Source organism: Zootoca vivipara, chromosome 7, assembly GCF_963506605.1.
Source record: "Zootoca vivipara chromosome 7, rZooViv1.1, whole genome shotgun sequence".
NCBI classification, from domain to species: Eukaryota; Metazoa; Chordata; class Lepidosauria; order Squamata; family Lacertidae; genus Zootoca; species Zootoca vivipara.
Window position 1 is genome coordinate 46,330,204 of NC_083282.1, and position 21,809 is coordinate 46,352,012.

At 44.0% G+C, this 21,809-nt stretch overlaps 1 protein-coding gene across 6 annotated transcripts in view; it reads right to left on the reverse strand.

The window, feature by feature from the left end:
- Nucleotides 1-480: 480 nt before the first annotated feature.
- Nucleotides 481-21,809, reverse strand: part of ST3GAL3 (ST3 beta-galactoside alpha-2,3-sialyltransferase 3) — a 191,127-nt gene continuing 169,798 nt past the window's right edge. For 4 of the 6 annotated variants that reach the window (XM_035123840.2, XM_035123842.2, XM_035123843.2 and 1 more), the window contains one exon: nucleotides 481-4,741. In XM_035123840.2, coding sequence (XP_034979731.1) covers nucleotides 4,652-4,741 — 90 coding nt within the window. In that variant the 3' untranslated portion in view covers nucleotides 481-4,651. Of the gene's footprint in view, nucleotides 4,742-8,402; nucleotides 10,982-14,962; nucleotides 20,879-21,809 lie in introns of those variants that run through there. The other 2 variants (XM_060276968.1, XM_035123841.2) reach the window with 2 other exon arrangements.

Genomic DNA, 21,809 nt, shown 5'->3' on the forward strand with positions numbered 1-21,809 from the left:
ACCATTGGGATCTGTATAGATAAGCTGCCACTTCCTCAGATGACAACAAGTGGTCTCTTGTGAGTTTTGTGAAAGAGTGGTACCTAAAGCCCAGAATACAGATATGTCTGCACATTAAACTATGAAAGCACACCATGTGCTGAGGTTAGCTAGTCCATAGCTGCCCAATGTGGTTGAAAATAAGGTTATATACACAAGGCCTAGAGTATCTACTGTATTTTCACCCATTTGACTTTTTATGTGGAAATACAGTATAAAGGTGCTCCAGTTTCCTTTTCTCACAGGAACAGCTTCTTATAAATCTAGGAGCTGATTTTTCTGTGTGATTTCATCAGCAGCTGTTTGCTAACTGCTGTGGAAGCGACTCCAGGAACAAGTTGCAGCAATCTGTAAGCATCCCTCTGCCTTTTCACTTGAGGGGAGGGGAGGGGAGGGCAAGGCAGGGCAGGGAGGGAAACACAGACACAGAAATCCAGACAGTGTCTTTTATAGTTTTATTGCTTCCATGATATGAATAAGTCACAAGTGACTTGGAGGCTCATACATCACACCACCTCTTTCTTATAGCTAAAAAGAAAGTTCAAACAATAGAAACTGCACAATTTAATAAAACTATGCATGTTTCAAGCACATTAACAGTGTGGGCCCCTTCACCATCCACCACAATGCGGTTCAGTCCCTCTGTAGGATGGGCCAGCAAGGCCAGAGCTCCCTCTAGTACTTTGTTACTCCTTGAATGATATAGAAAGACTGTGTTTCTAAACTGTTGATGCCAGCAGGTGACTGATAGTGAAAGGCATGAACAAGGGTCTCTCTTGCTGAGGCTCTGTGGGATCTGTAAATCACTTCCCCAGCCTCTGTCCATAACAGCTGCAGGCTCACTAGGCTAGCAAAGTTACCTAGGAAGGATTTGCCGTATTCCCACTGAAGCCTACAAAACAACTTGTAAAGTGAAGTTTCTGACATTGAAGAAATAGTCACAAAAATGAAACAAGCATTTAGTAATTGTCACAAATAATTAAGTTTTCACATAATTTATGTAGGAAATGCCTGAAGGCAACTGTAAAGCGCCCAGCTATGATGATCAGACAAATGATATACAGCAGTGGGTAATTCCAGTATAAATCATATTCCTTCAGAGTCCAAGGCTAAGGGAAGTCCAGGGATCCTGCATCCCAATGTATGCTATTGCTGGGTTACCTTGGGTAAATTACACTCTCCCTGTTTCAGTTCAGCTATCTGCAAATTAGAGAACTGCAACATTTAATCTATTAACTGGTTCGATTACTCAATTAAAAAACTGAAGAAGTGTCCAGATTAATTTGGCAGATTTTTTTAAAAAAGTATTACATTTAATACAAATACTTGTAAGAACTAGTAATGCCAAGCATAATCTTAACAGAGGCACCATCCTTTCCCATCAAACAAGAGGGAATGCCTCTTCTAAGATGATTTCAGCAATGACATACATGTGCACTGAGCAACGGAAGCATGATTTTATTTTATTTTTTTGCTTCTGAACTATATACAAATCTGATTAATTGACTTAAACTCATATAATAAGCTTTTTTCTTAACTGGGTGATAGCCCTACTAAAATTGGATTAATTGCAAATTTTACATGATTATTATGAAGTTGAAATAAATAAGATTTGTAAAATATTAGGAATACTCAGTTTTACCCTTTTGCACGTGCAGTTGACTTAATATTTGCTAATGAGCAATGTCTGTTTTTCTCCTCTGGGCATAGCTGCCAAGTTATCCCTTTTTAAAAGGGATTTTCCCTTATGCTGAATAGGCTTCCTCACGAGAAAAGGGAAAACTTGGCAGCTATGCCTCTGGGTAGCAACCTTAGCTCAGAATGGAGGTGGATTGAGGGCATAGCCTCTGTGTATCAGTGATACTTTCCTGACAAATGTTCCTCTTTTGCACATGTCGTAGGAACGGTATATGACTAATGGGATAGAAAGTGCATTCACTTAGGGGCAGCAAATGCACTAAAATAGCATAGATTAGCAGGAAAGAGAGTTCAACCCACCTCTTATCACTCTACCATTACATCCAGAAAAATGGCAGTGGCTCCATTTCCACTCTGAGAATCCACAAGTGTAGCTCTCTGGCCAGGACCATGAGGTAACTGATCCAGGGCAGAACAATAAAATAGACTAAACACAGAGCACAGGAACTAACAGCATTATCATCTTAATCCTTTTTCAGATCACTCTTGATGGACTAATGTCATAGCCTTACTTTCTGTGTGGCTTAATTGCCAATAGGAGACTTAACACTGGTCAATATGGTGGAAGCCTGCTCCCCAATTCTACAACTCATTCACACTCTTTGGGCCTATCAGAACACACACACAGTGTACAGTGATGAATGAATGACATATTTTTCAGAAACTTCTATAATCTTGGAAATTTCTCATTGATTCATGTAACTGAAATAGCTCTCCCAGGAATGCTGCAAACCCAGCTGCAGAAACTACGGAAGTGCAAGTTAACATGATTTGAGTACCAGTTCAAAGTGAACCAGTGTTACTTGAGGAAAACAGAGCATTAGGGGGCAATTATGCTCCACTCTTCTGATCAGGACAGCAATTCCAATTCAGTTTTGAGTCTCACAAGAGAGTATTCAAGTAGGCAAAATTTGGATGGATATATATTTTTGCCCAGCTGTGTTACCGGAACCTTAGCAAACCAGTTGTGACATTTCTGAAAACAATCAGGAGGTTAGTGGAGCAGATAAACAAATAATAGTGATGTATTCAAATCCACTAATTCCAATACAAGAAGGGCTGGCTACAAATTCAATACCCCACACTCCACCTCATTACTCTCAGCCAAGACAACAAGGGCCAACAAACAAAGCAGCCATCCTCCCCTATGAGGAGCTGCCATACAAGCCAGACACACTTTGATGCGCATGCAAGGAAAATTGCACACTTGGGAAGCTCTGCCAGGCTCAACTCAACTCCTGCCCAGAGTATGTCAGCTTGTGCGTTTTGGGTCAAGAAAAGTTAAAAATGCCGCCAACATTCAGGAAATGTTTTTACCTTAAGTAGTCCTACAGAGGTACAGGGTCAGTGGACGCAGAGGTTAACTAGCCTGGGGACTTGTTAGCTCTTGTATCATTAACTAATTCTGTTACTATGCTCTTACCTTTCCAAATGACCCTGAAAAACAATTATGGAAATGCACATTCACATTGCAGAATATAGGGTAACACCATTGGCATACACAGAATAAACATTCTTCATGTCTATCTGCATAACAAGAGTTGTTCAGATTCTCATATCCTCTCTGAGCAAGGAAAGGCAAGCGAATCATTTTAATGCACTGTTGAACCTCACGTCAATGCAAAATATATTCATATTTTAGAAGAGGAGGGGTAAGAGCCCCTGAGAAAGCTTCTTGGGTGCACAGATCCCCAGACAAATTATGCCATTCATCCCTTCCCACTGTTTGGTCACTTTGCACAATATATTTCTAACCTTTCCAACACAAATGGAACACACTTGTGCAAATAGTGCATCTGACACATAGGGCACAGGAATACAAATACACCTCTCTGTCCCCTTTAAAAGGGTGCAGAATCATTTGGAAACAGACTGAGTTAAACACCTGACACATGGAAGCTAAAAATGGGGTAATTGCAGGCCAGGCAATTTCTATCAGTATCTCCAAAGGAGCTTAAACACTATCAAGGTAGTAACCACTTAAAATAGAATACAACCAAATGAGTGTAAAAATTCTGGCACCATTAGTTGCTGAACACTGGTGAAACTTCATATTTTAGGACAATTTCTGACCTGATCCAAAAATAAATTATTCCCTCCCCAAGAAAAAACAAAAAAGTACAGAACACTTCAGAACCATGATGCAGTTGCCACAGAAAACAAATATTTTGGGGTTTCTTCCCTGTGGCTAACCTACCAAACAGGTAGAAATCCCCCAACACATTGAAGTGAGTTGTGTGAACAATGGCTAAAAAATGTAGCCTGGTGAATGTTGGCAGCAGTGGCTGCTGCATGAGAAGCAGAGAGTCTGAAGATCCAATAGACCTCTCAATTGCTCCATCTAGGGCAAAGTGAGGCCACAATACTTTTAAATTATAGCAGCACCAACAACAGACAATTCTTGGACGGATTCAAGCCCTGCAAAGGGGCTGTGGCTGGCACAGAGGCAGGCTAAGTGCAACGCCAGGTCAGGTGTCCCATGGGGCTGGTGCACAGGCCAGGCTCCACTTGATATATTTAGTGTGATTCTCAAGAGTTTCTTTATATATATATGTATGTATGTATATATATAAAACAATGCATTGGACATTCAAACACTGCTGCCTCCGGCCTGGCCCCTATTCCCATTTGGCACAATTTTGTTTTGTTTTACCACTCTGTTTGTTCTCTCCAGTGATATTCCATCTCAAGCACAAGATCCTCTTGCAGTTCCAAGTGTGCGACCTGCTCCCTCAGGCCAATAGCCGCTGCTCCCCTGTGAGCCCTGGTGCAGGCAGGCAGAGCAGGCCAGGGAGACTTTTCAAGGGCACCGTGTGTCTCTAAAAAGCCGGGATTCTTGCCAAGGACCTCTTGCTGCCCTTGTCCTTAGCTGTATGCATGTGGCTGTGCAATTCCGCACAGTGGCTGCGCCTCCTCATATTCCACTGGTGAGGTCTGTGATTACTCGAGCTTTCACCAGCTTTCGTAGAAACTCCTTCTCCCGCTGTATATTGTGCGTCCAGGACTGCAGGGGGTGGGGAGTGGAAAAAGAAAGAGAAAAAGTGAAGAAAAAGTCAACCACTGCCCCGTTTCAGGTTTTTAAAGCTCTATTGTTAGTCTCAGAGCTCTGATCACAGAGGCCAGATCAAGACTTTGCCCTACACAGGTGCATTCAATGGCTTTTTGCTCTTGAGGCATCATGGTGACACTTTTAAAAAATTAATGGAATAGCTGCTCAGCAGCCACATGTCATGGTGCAGCATGCTTTCTCTTAAATTAAACCAAAATCCTTTGCCATATTATTATTGCTATTCTTTATTACATTCCCGAAAACATAACATGTTTTGCAATACTGTAAATGATTGGAAAATGTGCTGGCAAAATGTGGGATAACACTTGCTTTAATGCAACACCATCTAACCTCCTCACCAACAAACCAGAACGAGTGGTTATGAAGCAGCCAACATTGTCTAATCACCCTGCAAACAAATCAGGACGAATGTTTCATAAACAAGTCATCTGGAAGCATAGGAGTAAGCAAATATGACAACAGAGCCCTCTCAATCAAAGCAATGATCTAAAGGTACTGGACCAATTATTAATTAATTAATTAATTAAACCATTTATATACCACCCTTAAACCTTTGGTTTACCTTTAAACCAATCTATTCTATTTATATTCCGCCTTAAAATCAGATGGTGTACAATGTAGTATCTTAAAAAACCCACTAAAATACACATAGAAATATAAAAATGACATCTATAGTATCAAAGAAGGCCTAGGAAGGCTTGGGTAAACAGATACGTATGTACTAGCTGATGAAAAGGTGGGTTCCAAAGGATGGGTGCTACAACAGAGAAAGCTTGCCTCCATGTAGTCACAAGATGAATATCCATAGGGCTTCTTCAGATTACCACAGTCTGAGCAAGGTCTTATTGCCAGCCAGTTTGGTGTCAATTAACAAAACCCACTAGACTGGAGGGTACAGTAGCCAGTACCAGGCACCTGGAAGATAAATGAAGGACCAGAAGTGGAAATAGTGTGCCTATGTATTCTTCCCCTAATATGGATCATGAATCTTCTGTATAACATGGATAGCCCTCTTAACACCACTTTTTTGTTATTGCTATAAGCCAGGCATCCCCAAACTGCGGCCCTCCAGATGTTTTGGCCTACAACTCCCATGATCCCTAGCTAACAGGACTAGTGGTTGGGGAAGATGGAATTGTAGTCCAAAACATCTGGAGGGCCGAAGTTTGGGGATGCCTGCTATAAGCTGTAGGTCCCTTCCTTCAATATGTAATTAGGGATGGAGAGGCAATCTTAGCTGCACTTAGAATCATAGAATTGGAAGGGACCCTGAGGGTTATCTAGTCCAAAGCCCTGAAATGCAGGCATCTCAACAATATCATACATGACCAATGACCATCCAAACTCTACTTAAAAACCTCAAAGGAAGTTGAGTCCACTAAATCTGATAGGTGAAAGGTCTACTTAGACAAGGTAGGCAGAGCTATTGCCCACTGTATACCTAAAAGGGCATGCCCCTCATGGACAGGCAAGTGAAGAGGGAGGAGTTAGAGTGTGCATGTCTCAGGGATGACTGAATCTAAAGGTGAAAAGATATAAAAGCCACAATTACAAATTTGGGATTCAATTGCATTGCATTTCAACAGTTTCTGGAGGCACCTGCTGAAAGCAGTATAATGTCCTTTTCTATGGAAGTAATGTGATGATACAGAGCAATGCAGTGGTTTGTAGTTTTCCAGGAGCTGTTGTTGTTTGGATCAGCCCCTATGATGAATGCAGCTGAATAAATAAAATAAACAGATATCTTCATGGAGCGCACAAAACTGCAGCCAGACTATATTCTTACAGCCTCTCACTTCCAGCTCTTCTTGATAATACCCTAACCAATCATTCAGATGCATCTTCAACTACACCTTCACCTGTAGAAACAATTGACATATATTCTATTAACATAGCCTGAAAACAATGGATGCAAATGCCTTTCCCTCAACCAAGAAAAGACATTCCTCTCCTGTTCTAGTGCCTGCCCTTGCACCCCCAAACAGTGCATTACCAAGACTTCTTTCCTCTCATCTACTTCTTTATGGATGCTAGAAAGCAAACAGAAGCTGAGCTTGAGAATACTGGGAGCTGTACTGTATCTAATAGGTTAATCATGCAGAACATTTCAGAGATGGTTATTACTGGGCCATGAAGACAGCTAATCACTATCTCGTGCCGTGGCTGGCAGAGAGTGAGCAACAGAGGCAGAGCTGAGGTCATTGGTATGTAGACTCTGTTCTCCATAAGGCTAAGGAGAATCTACCTAAAATCTCAGTCTTCTCTGAATCAGAGTTACACTTGCCAAGCAGGCATGCACTAACTACAGCTTGTTGCAAAGTGGTAAAGTTTGAGTAACAAATCCCAGAAGCTCCTTGTCTGAGTTAGTCAGTACAGTGGAACCTCAGTTTACGAACACAATTGGTTCCAGAAGTCTGTTCATAAACCGAAGTGTTCGTAAACCGAAGTGAACTTTCCCATTGGAAGTAATGGGAAGTTGATTAATCCGTTCTAGACGAGGAAAAACACCCCCTAGAACGGATTAACCGCTTTGCTCCGATGCCTTCGCGGAGGCCGGGGAGCGTTTCCGCGACTGGGCTGTGCAGCCGCGAAAGCAGTCCCCGGCTACCGGAAGCCGGGGACCGCTTTCGCAGCTGCACAGCCCAGTCGCGGAAACGCTCCCCGGCCTCTGGAAGGCATCGGAGCGAAGTCCCGGCTCCGATGCCTTCCGGAGGCTGGGGAGCGTCACAAAAGTGCTCCCCGGCCTCTGCAAAGGCATCGGAGCGAAGCCGCTCCGATGCCTTCCAGAGGCCGGGGAGCATTTCCGCGACTGGGCTGTGCAGCCGCGAAAGCGGTCCCTGGCTTCCGGTTGCCGGGGACTGCTTTCGCGGCTGCACAGCCCAGTCGCGGAAACGCTCCCCGGCCTCTGGAAGGCATCGGAGCTGGGACTTCGCTCCGATGCCTTCCGGAGGCTGGGGAGCGTCGCGAAAGTGCTCCCCGGCCTCTGCAAAGGCATCGGAGCGAAGCCGCTCCGATGCCTTCCGGAGGCCGGGGAGCATTTCCGCGACTGGGCTGTGCAGCCGCGAAAGCGGTCCCTGGCTTCCGGTAGCCGGGGACTGCTTTCGCGGCTGCACAGCCCAGTCGCGGAAACGCTCCCCGGCCTCCGGAAGGCATCGGAGCCGGGGCTTCGCTCTGATGCCTTTGCGGAGGCCGGGGAGCCGCGAAAGCGGTCCCCGTCCTCCACAAAGGCATCGGAGCGAAGTCCCGGCTCCGATGCCTTCCGGAGGCTGGGGCTTTGCTCCGATGCCTTTGCGGAGGCCGGGGACCGCTTTCACGGCTGCAGCCCAGTCGCGGAAACGCTCCCCGGCCTCCGCAAAGGCATCGGAGCGAAGCCCAGCCTCCCCGAAGGTATCCGACGCTCCGATGCCTTTGGGGAGGTTTGGCCTTTGCTCCGATGCCTTCGGGGAGGCCGGGCCTTCACTGCAGGCCTCCAGGAGGCATCGGAGCGAAGGCCCAGCCTCCCCGAAGGCATCGGACGCTCAGTAGACCTCCGGCACCTCGGTTTACTAACTTCCGGGTTAGGATAGTTCGTAAACCGAAAGTTCGTAAACCGAGGTGTTCGTAAACCGAGGTACCACTGTATCTTCATCCAATACCACAGTGACAAATTCTTTGCCTCAGAGAGATACAAGCCTCTCTCTCCCTGTATGTATATATGTGAAGTGGTTTAGTCATGCTGGCCACATGACCCAGAAAGCTGTCTGTGGACAAACACCGGCTCCCTCGGCCTGAAGTGAGATGAGCACTGCACCCCATGGTCAATTTTGACTGGACTTAACCATCCAGGGGTTCTTTCCTTTACTTATGCTCCCCAGCATAAACTGAGTCATATATACATGAGTGTACAAATAGGCAAAATAAGCACATCATCAACCAGTATAATTGCAGTAAAACCTCTGATGTTAATACCCAATGCCCCCATGTTTTACAAAGGAAATTAGGATGCACTGTTGGAAGGAGTGCAGAAATTCCCAAAGAGGGATTTGGGTAGATAGGCATCTTGCCCAGCTGACCGAAACAGACAGCTGGAAAGTGAATTCCAAACAGTCTCAAACAGACACAGGGACCAAGTTTAGAAAAGCTGCATATTACAAAAATCTTTATCCATGGGTCTCTGATCTTCCTCATCATATCCACAGCCCCAATGTCATTCATTGACAGCTGCCTCTAATTATGAAACTTCTCTTTATTGTAATGGCAGAACACAAAGTAGCCTTCTCATCTCTGCATCATGTGTCATGGCCTCACACTGCCTGACCCAGTCTCTTGGCACATGATGAAGACTGATAAGTCACACCCAACCTGCCTTAGCTGTAGTGCTGGATATTTGCATTTAACAGGTGGGTTTCTGGGATATTATATGCAAATAAAATACAAATCCCCGGAGCTATTTCACCCTGGTGAACATTCCACCTTGCCAAGGGAGCAATGTACACTGATACCCGGAATGAATATTACTGATACTGCATATCATTGCAACAAGCATATGTTGTTTTAACATAAAGGCTGGCATGTTGAGCATCTACTTGTGGTACCACTGAAAAGGCTTAATAAGCTATGTTTATCATTTGCCATAACAGTTGCTTCCCTAGCTAAAAAGCTTTTCCAGGGATCTGGGAACAAAGCTGCAGTTGCTGATCTTGGCGAGACTATTTGCCACAAGTGAGCCCCTCACCTGCATCAAGAAACACAGCAAGGTACCAGGGTCCACATGAATAATTTTAGCTAAGTGTTGGGACATGCCAATCTGAGGGGGAAAGAAGAGGCTCATCTCCAGCTCCATCTATGGTTACCAATTATAGAAGAAAATCTTCTTACTGCAAATGGCTAATCATGCAAATAAAACTGCATTCCTGCATTTAGCTAAGATTAGAAGAGTGAGGATAAGGTGGGAGTGATGAACTGAAACCCATGCTGTCCTTTTTGAGAAAAAAAAGATGACCAAGCAGGCAGAGGCATATGAAACACATTGGCTATTGATCTAGTTACAGGTTGGTAGCCGTGTTGGTCTGATGTAGTTGAAACAAAATTAAAAAATTCTGTCAAAAAAAGTAAAAGTAAAAAAAGTATGACAAACTTAGTTGGTTTCTAAGGTGCTGCTGGAAGGAACTTTTTTATTTTGTATTGGCTATTGATGTCACTGGTGGAACTGAGCCTCCCATGAGAACATATATACTACAGAGGGAACTCCATCACAGGGATGTCCATTACTTGGACCATGTAATGAATGGGAAGCCATTCCAAAAAAGTAATTAACCCTACTTGGGATGCCTCAGACAATATGGTAGTATGAACCATTTCCCTCTTACTGCTAGTTATGACTTGGGATGACTTACACTGGACACAAATTCTGTTCAGGTGGGTTAGAAAGAGTGCATTGTCTACTTCAGCTTTCCCATCTGTCCTACTACCATAGGTGGGTCATTTCCAGCCTGATTTCCTCTAATGGTGGGGTTTCCTGTTACTCTTTGCAGTGCGGCAGAGCTGTCTGCAAATCAAATGCATTTGCCAACAACAGCAGGGGTGTCAGGAGAATGTGTGGTTCAGTGGAACACAAAATTGATTTAGCTCCCTGGTTTCATGTTCTGTACCTCATTGGTCCTGTTCACTAGGCTCTTGCTGCACTGAACTGACTCCAGTTATGGCAGATGACTTGAACTGATTAGAAGGATTTAGCCACGTGATGGTAACATACCCCAAACTCTCTTTTGTCAGTATAAGGAGCATAAACCCAGGGCTTCTACAGAAGAGCCATGCTGTCAGAACAATATTAGCCTCAGGCAACCCATGATTATTATTATTGGAACTGAGCCCTGGAGAAACACGCTTGTAGCCTGCTAGACAAACCTCTCAGCCCACTCCTTTCATGCTCCCCCTTTCCCAGTCTCCCATTTCCAATGAGGACTCTGAACTGTTCTCAGTTGTGCAAACAAACCTGCTGAAGGTCTGAGGGGATGGCAGAAATTACAGATTTCTGTGTTTTCCAGCCAGAATGCTCCATGTGGTATAAAAAAATCTCTTCCTGCTCTCTGGGGATCAAGATAGGATTTCCTCTGTTTACAGCCTTGATTGGACTGTCTGATATTGCGCTCTGTCAGTGGTAACAGGAGCAATGGGAGATGATAGAAATCTGCTCTGCAAAACAAAAGGTGAAATGCATTCCTTGGAATTCTGGGTGCATTCACTGTAAGCAAGCGTGAAAGAGTGTGGACTGGGGCAAGGGGAACAATAGGAGGGGCCAACGTAACATGAACTCAGTAAGTGTCCCTTCATTTGCATTTTTATTTAATTATCTATGTAGCCTTTAGAAACTGTCTTGAATATGTGCAAATGAAGAATATCCACTTCTTTTAAATACAGTACTGCCTCCATGTACAAATAGCAAATGGAGAACTGTGCCAGGTTTGATCATGATGCGTGATAAACCAACTCAACAGGAGGAAAAGCTGCCCAGCTACAGCCAATTAGTCTCACTGCAGTTGCTGGACCCCTGTTATCAGACATACTTATCTTGATGACCAGCACACCAAAATCCCATAAAGATTAAATCGCAGGAGGAAAACCTATAAGAAGACAGCCCCTGTTGCTTAAGAATGGCAGGCTAGGAGGGTCGTTTCCTGAAATGCCCTGATACTAATGCATTTGCCACCTGACAGAAAGCCAGCCATATGTCCAGGAAACTCTGCTACTGCCTTGCAGCGGCAAAAGCTCCCCACTGACCATCTGTGGACACCCAACTCTACCTTCCCCTCCCCTGAGGTTAAGTAGCTCTTCTCTGGCTAATGAGCCACACACAGGATCATACCTGCCAAGTTATTTTGTGTTGAACTTAGTATTTAATCTCCACTTTCTTTTCCTGCATGCCTCTTGTATAGAAGTCTCAACCAGGGACATCTTTCAAGTACACATAGGGAAGCATAATCTGCAGCTATGGGAGGGAGGGGGTGGAGAGTGGCCAGGGGCAAGGGATCTTAGAGTCTCTGGACATCTAATACTGTACTGAGGAAAGAGTGAATTTTGGCAGAGGTGTGAAATGCTGAATCTGCTGAAATTCCTTCTTCCACACAAACATTTTTAAGTTCTGTATGTGTTTACCCTCAACTCTACAGCTGAGGAAGGGAAATAGAAATGACACTCTTAATCAATTCATATTCTTGAATTAAAAACCTGGGGGTTCACTTGGATAATTTATTTAAAGACATTGATGGGCGTTACTCAGCATACCTACTCTTTGGTTCTTCTTGTCTTTTATAGCTCAATATTTAGCGCATTTACTCAAAAATAAACCCAAATGAGCAAAATGGGACTTATGTCTTGTCAAAATGGCTGTAGGGTTAAACTAGGGCACTCTAGGCTTCTCTATATTGCCCTTGGGCCTCTCCCCATGCCCTGTCCTTCACTGGCCCTGCTCCACCCCTCCTTTTGCCTGGCTGGAATGTGCCCTTGAAGAGTGATAATGCCTCTAACTTGCCTGGATGGAAAAATGCACGTGCAGAAATGCCTAGGTTTTGCATGGCCTCAGTCTAGCCCAGTGGTTTTCAACCCTTTCGAGTCCATGGCTCCCTTGACGAACTACACTCTTTCTGTGGCTCCCCTATGGGAAACGCACCCCAAACCTCAGAAATCCAGTTATTTCAACCCCTGCCTGCAGATCCAGCAGCCCCTCACCCCTTTTTGAACACCCTCTTTTGTGGAGTGTTCCCTCAGCATCCTCTCCTCTCCCCTCTCCTTGGACGTCCTGCGGGCAGCCACCACGGCTGCTCTGGTGTTTGAGCTACTCCCCACACACCCCAAAGAGAGGTGACTCCTCACATTGTACTACAGGAGCCTGGGAAGAGGATGCCTCCAGCCTTAGCAGCCCAATGGAGACTGGCAGAAGGTGAATGTGAGGCCACCAATTTACTCACCTTGGGAGGTAGCAGTGGCAGCAGCAGGAGCTGCTGGGCCTCCATGGCGGAAAGGCAGAAAGTGTCCCTTTGGCACCAGGCACGAAGCTCCCAGGCACACAGCAAGCACAAGAAAGGCCAACATGGTACCTGCCTGCCTGGCCTCCCACTTGTCTGTCCATTCCCAACAGCAAGGGCTGACAGACTGGCTGGCTGGCTGGGCTCCCTCATCCACTTGTTTGCTTATTCTGAGGCTGCCTCTGCTCCTGGCAACCAGCACCCCTGACCAGCATTCGCCTGCAGAGCTTGGAGCCATGGCTGCTACAACGGACAGCCGCACAAGCCTTTGGGAGGCAGAGACGTAAGAGGGCATCAGAGGAGGGAGGAGGGAAAGAGGGACGGAGGGCAGTATTGTTTGCAGCACCCCTGACCATCATTCAAGGCACCCCAGAGTGCTGCGGTACACTGGTTGAAAACGCCTGGTCTAGCCTACTGTACAAAGGCAAGAGTCACAACTGTTGCCGTACCCATTTTTTGCCTCTAGCCATGCTCATCACTGACATGCACACTCTGGAAGGTTGTCCACGGGGAAATATGGCCTTTGGGTTGAAAAGAAGTTTCTCACCCCTTGGATTACAGTTTTAATGCAGTGAGAAGCTGAGACTTGACTGCTCAAATGATGTTAGTTAGATGTGAGCAAATAACTTTACACCAAGATTAAACTAGATCTGGGTAGGAGGAACCAATTCTCCTATTGAGAGCTCTTGAGATTCAGCTTGATTCTGCCCCCATGTGGCTGGCAAAGGATGTGCTTTAGGAACAAGAAATACTACTACATATTGATTGGGAACCATGGTACTGTACTGATTTTTAAAAACCGCTTTATTTAGTGGGGGAATGCATTCAAAAGGGCACCTTTAGGTATATAAATTGCAAGAGTGCAAGAGTACAAGTGCAAGAGTGTTTAAAAATGCAAATTCTACATTCAAGTTATGCCAAAAGTCTGCAGTCCCCCAAAATTGAAATTGCATTAGGAAAATGTGGCATATTTATATATTTTTCTAATTTGACTGCTCTATTATTGTGGTAGAAGTATTTAAAATTCTGAATTATTCATTTCCACCCAGAGAATTCCTCAGGGAATTATCAAAATCAGAGGAGCAACATATTATGTACGCAGAAGGACAAACTGGGGAGAAGATGGGGGGTGATGACATTAGAATCTGTAGGGAAGCTATTGATTATTAGAAACACTACCCAGACCCTTTCTGGCTTTCAAGAATGTTATCAACAAGCATGGCCAATGGCCAATGATGATGCGAGCTGAAGTTCAGCAACATCTGGAGGGTCAGAGGTTCCCCACACCTGCTATAAAGGATCATTTATGCTAGTCTGTTTTTTTTTACCAAGGAGCAGAAAAAAACCAAAAAGCAGAATGAGTGTGTGTGTGTGTGTGTAGCTGGAAAGACAGATAGATAAAAGGTGTGGTGAGTGGGTGGGGTGGGGGGAAGAGAATGAACCACATCAGTCATCACTGCAGGCACCTAAAATGTACTATCCTTTTGCAGATCAGGATGCCTCAACCCTTTGCCTCCCAAAAGTGACCCTTCTTTCAGCCAGTGTTGTTTCTCGCATTTCCAGAGCTATTCACCAGGAAGGCTTGAAGAGCAGCCATGCTGCCAGACCATAAGTCATTAGGCCAGGTTTATATAATGTTTTGAAAGGAGTTTCGCTCTTCATACTTACCAGCAATTACTGGGATTCACTGTGGATAACAATGTGGCACATATTCTCTCATATTTCTTTAACTTTAACTGATAGTGACACAAGAAAAAAAAAACCAACCCCAGTATTGTTGCTCTGTTTCTCATCGCACCAACATTTGAACATTATGGCATAGACTCAACATCCCTCCCAGTTCTTCCAGTAAATGTATTTGCATACCTTTGCATGTTTCCTGTGATTTGCCTCCCTTTCAGAAACTAAGAGTTATATGTTTAGTTTTATCTAAACTAAAGCATGGGTAGGCAACCTAAGACCCGGGGGCTGGATGCGTCCCAATCGCCTTCTCAATCTGGCCCGCGGACAGTCCGGGAATCAGTGTGTTTTTACATGAGTAGAATGTGTCCTTTTATTTAAAATGCATCTCTAGGTTATTTGTGGGGCATAGGAATTCGTTCAAACCCCCCCCCCCAAAAAATATAGTCCGGCTCACCACAAGGCCTGAGGGACAGTGGACCGGCCCCCTGCTGAAAAAGTTTGCTGACCCCTGATCTAAAGCTAAAATGTAAGGGTCAACCTAAATGTAATGACAACAGTTCCAATGGTTAAGCACAGAACTATCCCAGTAATGAAAAAGAGGTCATTTATAAAAAAAACAGAAGAGGCTGACGGATGAGAGAATCTGCTTTTGTTGATAGTTGGATACTAAGTCATAGAGCACATCCACTGAAATCAAGCAGCAAATTAGTCAACCCTGTATCTTTTATTACCGATCTGGAAACTATTTTGAGCAATGGAAGAGTTGCATACACATATATTAATAAAACTAATATACAGGTAATACTTTTTTTTTAAAAAAAGCTTTCCTCATGGTTTACCTCCTTTCAGCCCCCTTCCCTAGGAACATTTTTTCGTATCTACTGTCACATCTGGTGTTAAGAGTTCAGGCTGGGAGAAATGTGTTTGCAGAGAGCAGCTGCAGGGAGGTAAGTCATGATCAGGAGGCAAGTTCTGTACTCCTCACCTACACCCTGCCCTTTTCTTTGGAAATCAGGTACCCACATCAATATTTCTATATTACTAGGGTTGGCAAGTAAACCCCTGGGATAGGTGGGGTGCATGGGTGTGTGATTAAAGCCCACTATTGAAACTACAGGTGACAACCTGCGGCATAGAGGCCAACCTAATTTTACATAGCCCCTGACTCCTCTCCAAGTTGTCCTGTTCTTCCATCCTATCAGAATTCCTTCCTTCCTGTTCTTTCTCCCTATCTTTTCCTGGGTTCTTCAGAGTGTCTAACTCCTTACTTTTAACAAATGGAAGAAGCAGTAAAGCATTATACTTGAAAACAACAACAGATTTTAAAATATATTTTTCCTGTCTGGATAGCTTGGGAAAAAGACTTTCTTTTTCAGCTGTCTCGGAACAAACTGGCAGGTTTCTGCCATATGTATATGTCACAGTCACACTAAAGTCAGAGGGTGGTATTCAACTAGGCTTTATTTGGAGTAGACCTATTGAAATTAATGAATATATCTAAATTAGGTCTATGGATTTCATTATGTCTACTCTGAGTAAAATGGTAGTCGAATGCCTCCAACTAAAACAAATCCTCTGAATATTTATTTGAAAAAAGGTTGCCCATCCCTGATCTAGACTATAGAAACTAGAAGAAATATCAATGCAGAGGAGTGTTCTGGGGCAAAAAAAAATGTTTCCAGGTTGTTCTTTGTAAATTATGTGGACATTTGTTGTAAAACAGGACTGGGTAACCTAGTTCATGGGCCTGATCCAGTACCACAAGCAAAGTTTCCTGCCACACCTAGTCCCCACTGATCATTGCAGTGGAAAACAAAATAAAAATGTAGTCAAAGCGCTGGAGTGGGTGGAGCTTAGCACCCTGATCGAATTGCAAATTGCCTTCTCCCTAGTCATCAGACTGATCATCTGATGAGCAGAAATGGGGAAATAATCCCCCTCCTCAGCTAACCATCAGGGTTCAGCAGAAGAACTGCCTCACCTTCATAAAGAGAACAGCTTTACAAGTAAAATAACAAACAATCTCATAATGAAGTGTTTCTCTCTTTTTCAGTTAAATAGATTGTGTATGGAATACGTTTGGGACCAGTGTTGTACGTACAGCCATATACAACTGTGGATCAAACAAACTTCTACAGTATGTTCTATATAGTGGCCATACTGATAAGACAACATACTTCCAGTGTCATTCTGATTTTCTCGTTTTTTTCAAGAAGCAAGATGTTTCTCCATTTCCTCCAGCAACATTGTAAACAATGTCAGCTTTGCCACCCTGCAGCAACTGGTATATGCATTTGCATTAGCAATGTAATCTTTGGGTGTTATTTTTTTCTACTCAGAAAAAATAACCCTAAAGTCCTGTCTGTGTAGTGTTTGCTTTTGGGTGGAGATGCTATTATTGCCTAGTCCAGGCATCCCCAAACTTCGGCCCTCCAGATGTTTTGGACTACAATTCCCATCATCTCTGATGCTGTTAGCTAGCGATCATGGGAGTTGTAGGCCAAAACATCTGGAGGGCCGCAGTTTGGGGGTGCCTGGCCTAATCATAGCTATATTAAAATTATGGAATCCTCAAGTATATTATCTTGACAAATATCATTTCTAGAGGAAGGAAGACTCAAAAGGAACTCAGGAGTGCTTTTCTTCTTGTCTGAATCTAGAGGAAAATTAAGAGTCATACATGGAAGACTCTAAACAGTTTCAAAATGAACAAGGCATACCCTTCTACAGTGTTGGCAAAGGTCATTTTGATTTTGTTTTTGAGCCTTACAAGGTGCTTGTTTAACAAAATTTTGCTATAGCCCTCATCAATCACAGTTATGACTTATTGGCTTATTGACTAAAAGCACTGAAAGGCAGCAGCAGGCTCATATCTCACAAAAAAACTGTCAAATGGCACCTGAAATTTTATTTCATAAGATTTTGTATACAAGCATTAAGGTGTTTTATTTTTATTTAATGAAAGTTCAGAGTTTGGGCTCCCTGCCCAACAGAGCAGGGCTCCCTGTACTCCCTCTCAGTGACCCTGAATATTAGATAAACACCTGTTTTTAAAAAACCCACACACCTCAACCATTTGGCTAAACAAAGTAGACAGAGTCTTTCACCAACAGCTTTATTTGCATAGGCATTGTGCACATCACCTTCACTGTAAGCACAATCTCTCAGCCAACTTTATGCTCATGAGGACCTAAGACGAAAGCTTGAATGTTCATATTTTTGGACCAAAACCAAGCACTTGCTCGCACTTTAGATTTTCCAGTATTAGGAGTTACATATGAATTAGCTGTGGGAAAGGTAAAGTCTTGGAAAGCTCCATGCATAGTGTTCCGCAAGCACCAACCAGCTAATTGTTGGGTTCTGCAAAGCCCTGTACACAGCATTTTGCAAGCACCAGCAATTACCTTAAAGTCTGGGCTTGTGCAACACTGTGCACCTAGCATCATACCATGGGGATGTGGCAGATAACGATATGGCCTTCTGCAAAGGTGGTTCCTGGTGTGAAAGCTCCAGCAACAGGGAGCTACTTTAAAAGGCATCTGGAGCAGGATAGGAGAGGCATCATTGCTCTCAGACATCTTCTGTCCACTGAGATCCACTAGTCTGCCAGATCCGTATTTAGGGATAAGGTTTTGCAGCTGCCATTTTTTTAAAAATATTTTTTATTAAATTTTCCAATTAAAACACAATTCAATTATTTCAATTATATCCAATTATACACATAATCGATTAAGCCAAATATTATGCCAAATCATAACAAATTTTAAACTTCCCTTGCTTCAATGTCTGGGGATTCTAGATTACTATTCACACTGCCATCCTAATCCTGATATCAAAATCTTGCTGTAGTCCACAATAATCTCAATTTTTCCCCCAACAGTCCCTCTAGATGTTTTCTTCTTTCTTTTGTCTTTGTTGCAGCTTCTGAGATAGGCATCAAACAAGATTTAACACATATCCATTCTTCCTGTGTGGGTTTTTTGTCCAGTCCAACCTTCCCATAAATCTCTCTTGATCTGGAGTGCCTTTCTTGCCGCGTCAACAGTCCGACACAAGCCAGCGCCATCTTGAACGCCTGAGATCGTATTCCATCTTCTTATAAACTGTCCGTCGATCGCAAGAGTACAGCTTTTTGGCGAAGAACAGCCAGTTCACATTATGCATAATCTCTTATAGGTGATTTATGGCTTTCCTCGCCTTTTAGCGGTTTTGCAGCTGCCATTCACTCTGCTGCAGGGCCGGCCCTACAGCCAGGCTGGGTGGCGCAGGGCACAATGGCGCCCGCCCGCTGGCCGGTCCGCCACGCAGCAGCACCTGTGGCAGCTGCGCTGCGCCCGCCCACCGCGCTGGGAAACGGGGCGGGGGGCGCCAGAGGGGAAACGGGGGGGGGCGCCAGAGGGATCTGTCGCTCCACAGCGCCAGGGGCGCTTAAGACGGCCCTGCTCTGCTGGACTCTTTATCTGAATCTACAGAGAAGAGGTGTTCTTATCTTGCATTAACAGTGCTCAGTGTTTACTAGTTTTGCTCATTTACTGCTTCCTGTCTGCACTGCTCCTAACCATCTCCCAGTGTTTCTAATTCTGGCAGTGGGCTGGATTGGCTACCTTTAAAGATCATGGTCACCATCATGGTAGGCAGGGGACCAGGACTAATACATTTGAAGTGGATGTCCAATAATGCCTGTTGACTATAAGGCTATTGATGAGGGATAGCTGCCTAGATTTTGGGGGAGATGTTTGATAACTATTACCATAAGGATGCAACTATGCAAATTTACTGAGTTCAGTGAGTCCTACCTGCTACATCTAGGCTTCCTGGATGCTTCCTGGATGATTTGCATACCTTCCTATGCATATAATTTACACCACAGATATGTAGCTGGTAGTCAGAAATGCATGATTTCACAGTAACATACTGTGCTTTCAGCATTTTTGCCCTTAAAAATCTGACAAAACCCTCAGCCTTACATAGTGCAGCAGGTAATAGAAAAAGGATATGTTTCTATCCTGAGGTTTTATTGCTCATGTCTTGGCACAGGAGGGGCCACCTCCACCCAGCTGCAAACAAATGCAATTCATTGGCTTTGTGTGTATTGAGAAGAAATTCCCTAGAGATGAGTCACTGGGTTTTAAAATGGTGTCCAGGGAGATGTCAAGCAGACATTGCGTGTAAATCAATGACACACCTTGCGTTAGGGAACACACACCGTAGCCTGCAGGTCTGTTCTCTCTAAGACACAGCACAATAGAATTGCCGGTTGATGGACATTCCCAGAGAGGCTCCTATTAATGACTGTGCACATGCGCGTGCAAGCAAATATACACTTTTGGGACTAGCAGTGAGAGAATTTTCAATTTATTCCTATTACGTAAAAACAATGGAGATTTGGGCTGGGGTTCTTTTACCTTCCTGAACTGAGTTTAGCAGAGAGGTATATATATTGTTCGGAGTACACAGACCTCTTTTATCAGTCTATTCCATCCTTCTCTCTGGTATCAGAACAGAAGTTCTAACAGAGCTGTACACAGGGCAGTACCAAGTGAAACGCAACAAGCAATTTCTTCTCATTTCCTAATATATCATGGTGGGGAACCTCTGGTCTGTGGGATGAATTGAGCCACTAGCTCTCCCTGTTTAGCACACAAGGCAATTTCCCCCAAACCACACCCAGCTGCCTTGGGGCAGGTGGAAATGCGGCTGCTGATCCATGAAGAAAGCTCGCTGAACTCCCTGTGCATAGACAGATGGGGGTGGAGGCATGCCTTTTTCCAGGAGCGGAAGTGGTTTCAATGAAACTACTGTCAATGGAAACCCTCCTGGAACAAGTTGAGCCCTCACCACATCAGAAAGCAGGTTTTGGCTCTTACGTCATTGTGATGTTAAGTGATTGACAGGTGGGCAACCTCACCCACCTGTCAAATTTGGCATGCAAAGCCAATCCTAAAAATGGGTCTTGTTGTACACTGGACTTTACTCCCCTGTCCTATGACAAAACAGTTTAGACTCAGGTCATTCATTCATGAAATAGTTGTTTTAGGCCTCAAAAATGTTACGCCTACCTTCCTGGATGAATCCCAAAGACTCATTTTAAAAGGCATAGGTTTTAAGTTCAAATGAAACTGTTCAAGGCTTTACTGTACATGTAAATATTACTACAGAATAGAAGAAAGAAAATTATATTCAACACACCCTCATTACCCTTCCCTCCCATTGTTATGGATAATTGTGTCCCAAGAGCTATGATGATTAATTTCCTCCTCTCTTTCACAACACGTATAAACCTTGCACCTATTTGGCACTAACACTGATGTTCAAAAAGCTTCAAAGTTTCATAGACAGAACTGGCTCTTTATGGCGTAGGGTGGGATATCCTGCCAACAAGCACCTGTAAAGTAAAAGGAGCATATAGAACCTTGCAAGTAAGGATACAACCTCAGCTGACTCAGTATCAAAAGGACAAAGCTGGTCTTTCCAGAGCACTGGTTATGAGAGACAATACATGTACTTTTACCATTGATCACTAATAGCACAACATTCTTCTCACCTCTTGGCATCTGCATAGTCTACTGATCATGGAACACCAGTCTTGCAGCACTACAAACTCTCACTTGTTACACCCCTGGGAAAAGGGGAAGATGACAAACCAACCACTGCCCCTTTTACCTTTCATCTTAATTCCCAAGAGGCTAACAATTACTAGCTGTCATTAATATTAAAAAGGCGAGGCAAGGCAGAAATGCAATCCCCTCTCATGTAGTTAGATTCCATAATATTATAAACAATTAGTCCAGAGGGGAGAAGAGAAGGCTAGAGAAGAATTAAATATTGATACTTGGGAACAGATGGCTCTGCTTGTATTAGGGGAAGTGAAACCTAAGAGAACTTGGGTTTGAGAGGTGAGGATTAGCCTGGTACCCACAGACCAAATAATAAGAAAAGGCAATCTACGTGGGAGATGACGTGAAAGCAATTCATTCTTCATACCTATTTCTAATGGTTCTGCATGTAATCAGGAATTCTTATGGGAAGACAGAGATACTTCATAAAGGCTGGTCATCCTCCTGCACCTTTGTCTACAGAGCTCCTCATATATTAGTAAGCAGCTCCTCCATTAGTATGGTTTGCAGGTCGAGGATGCTTTAATGTTGGACTCTACTGAAGTCTGGTCTGTCCATAACAGCTGCATTTGCCTGTCATTTCTACTGACAATCAGGTGCATCTCACAAATTACTCCCATTGCTCGGTCCCAGCTCCTGCCAACCTAGCAGTTCAAAAGCATGTTAAAGTGCAAGTAGATAAATAGGTACCGCTCTGGC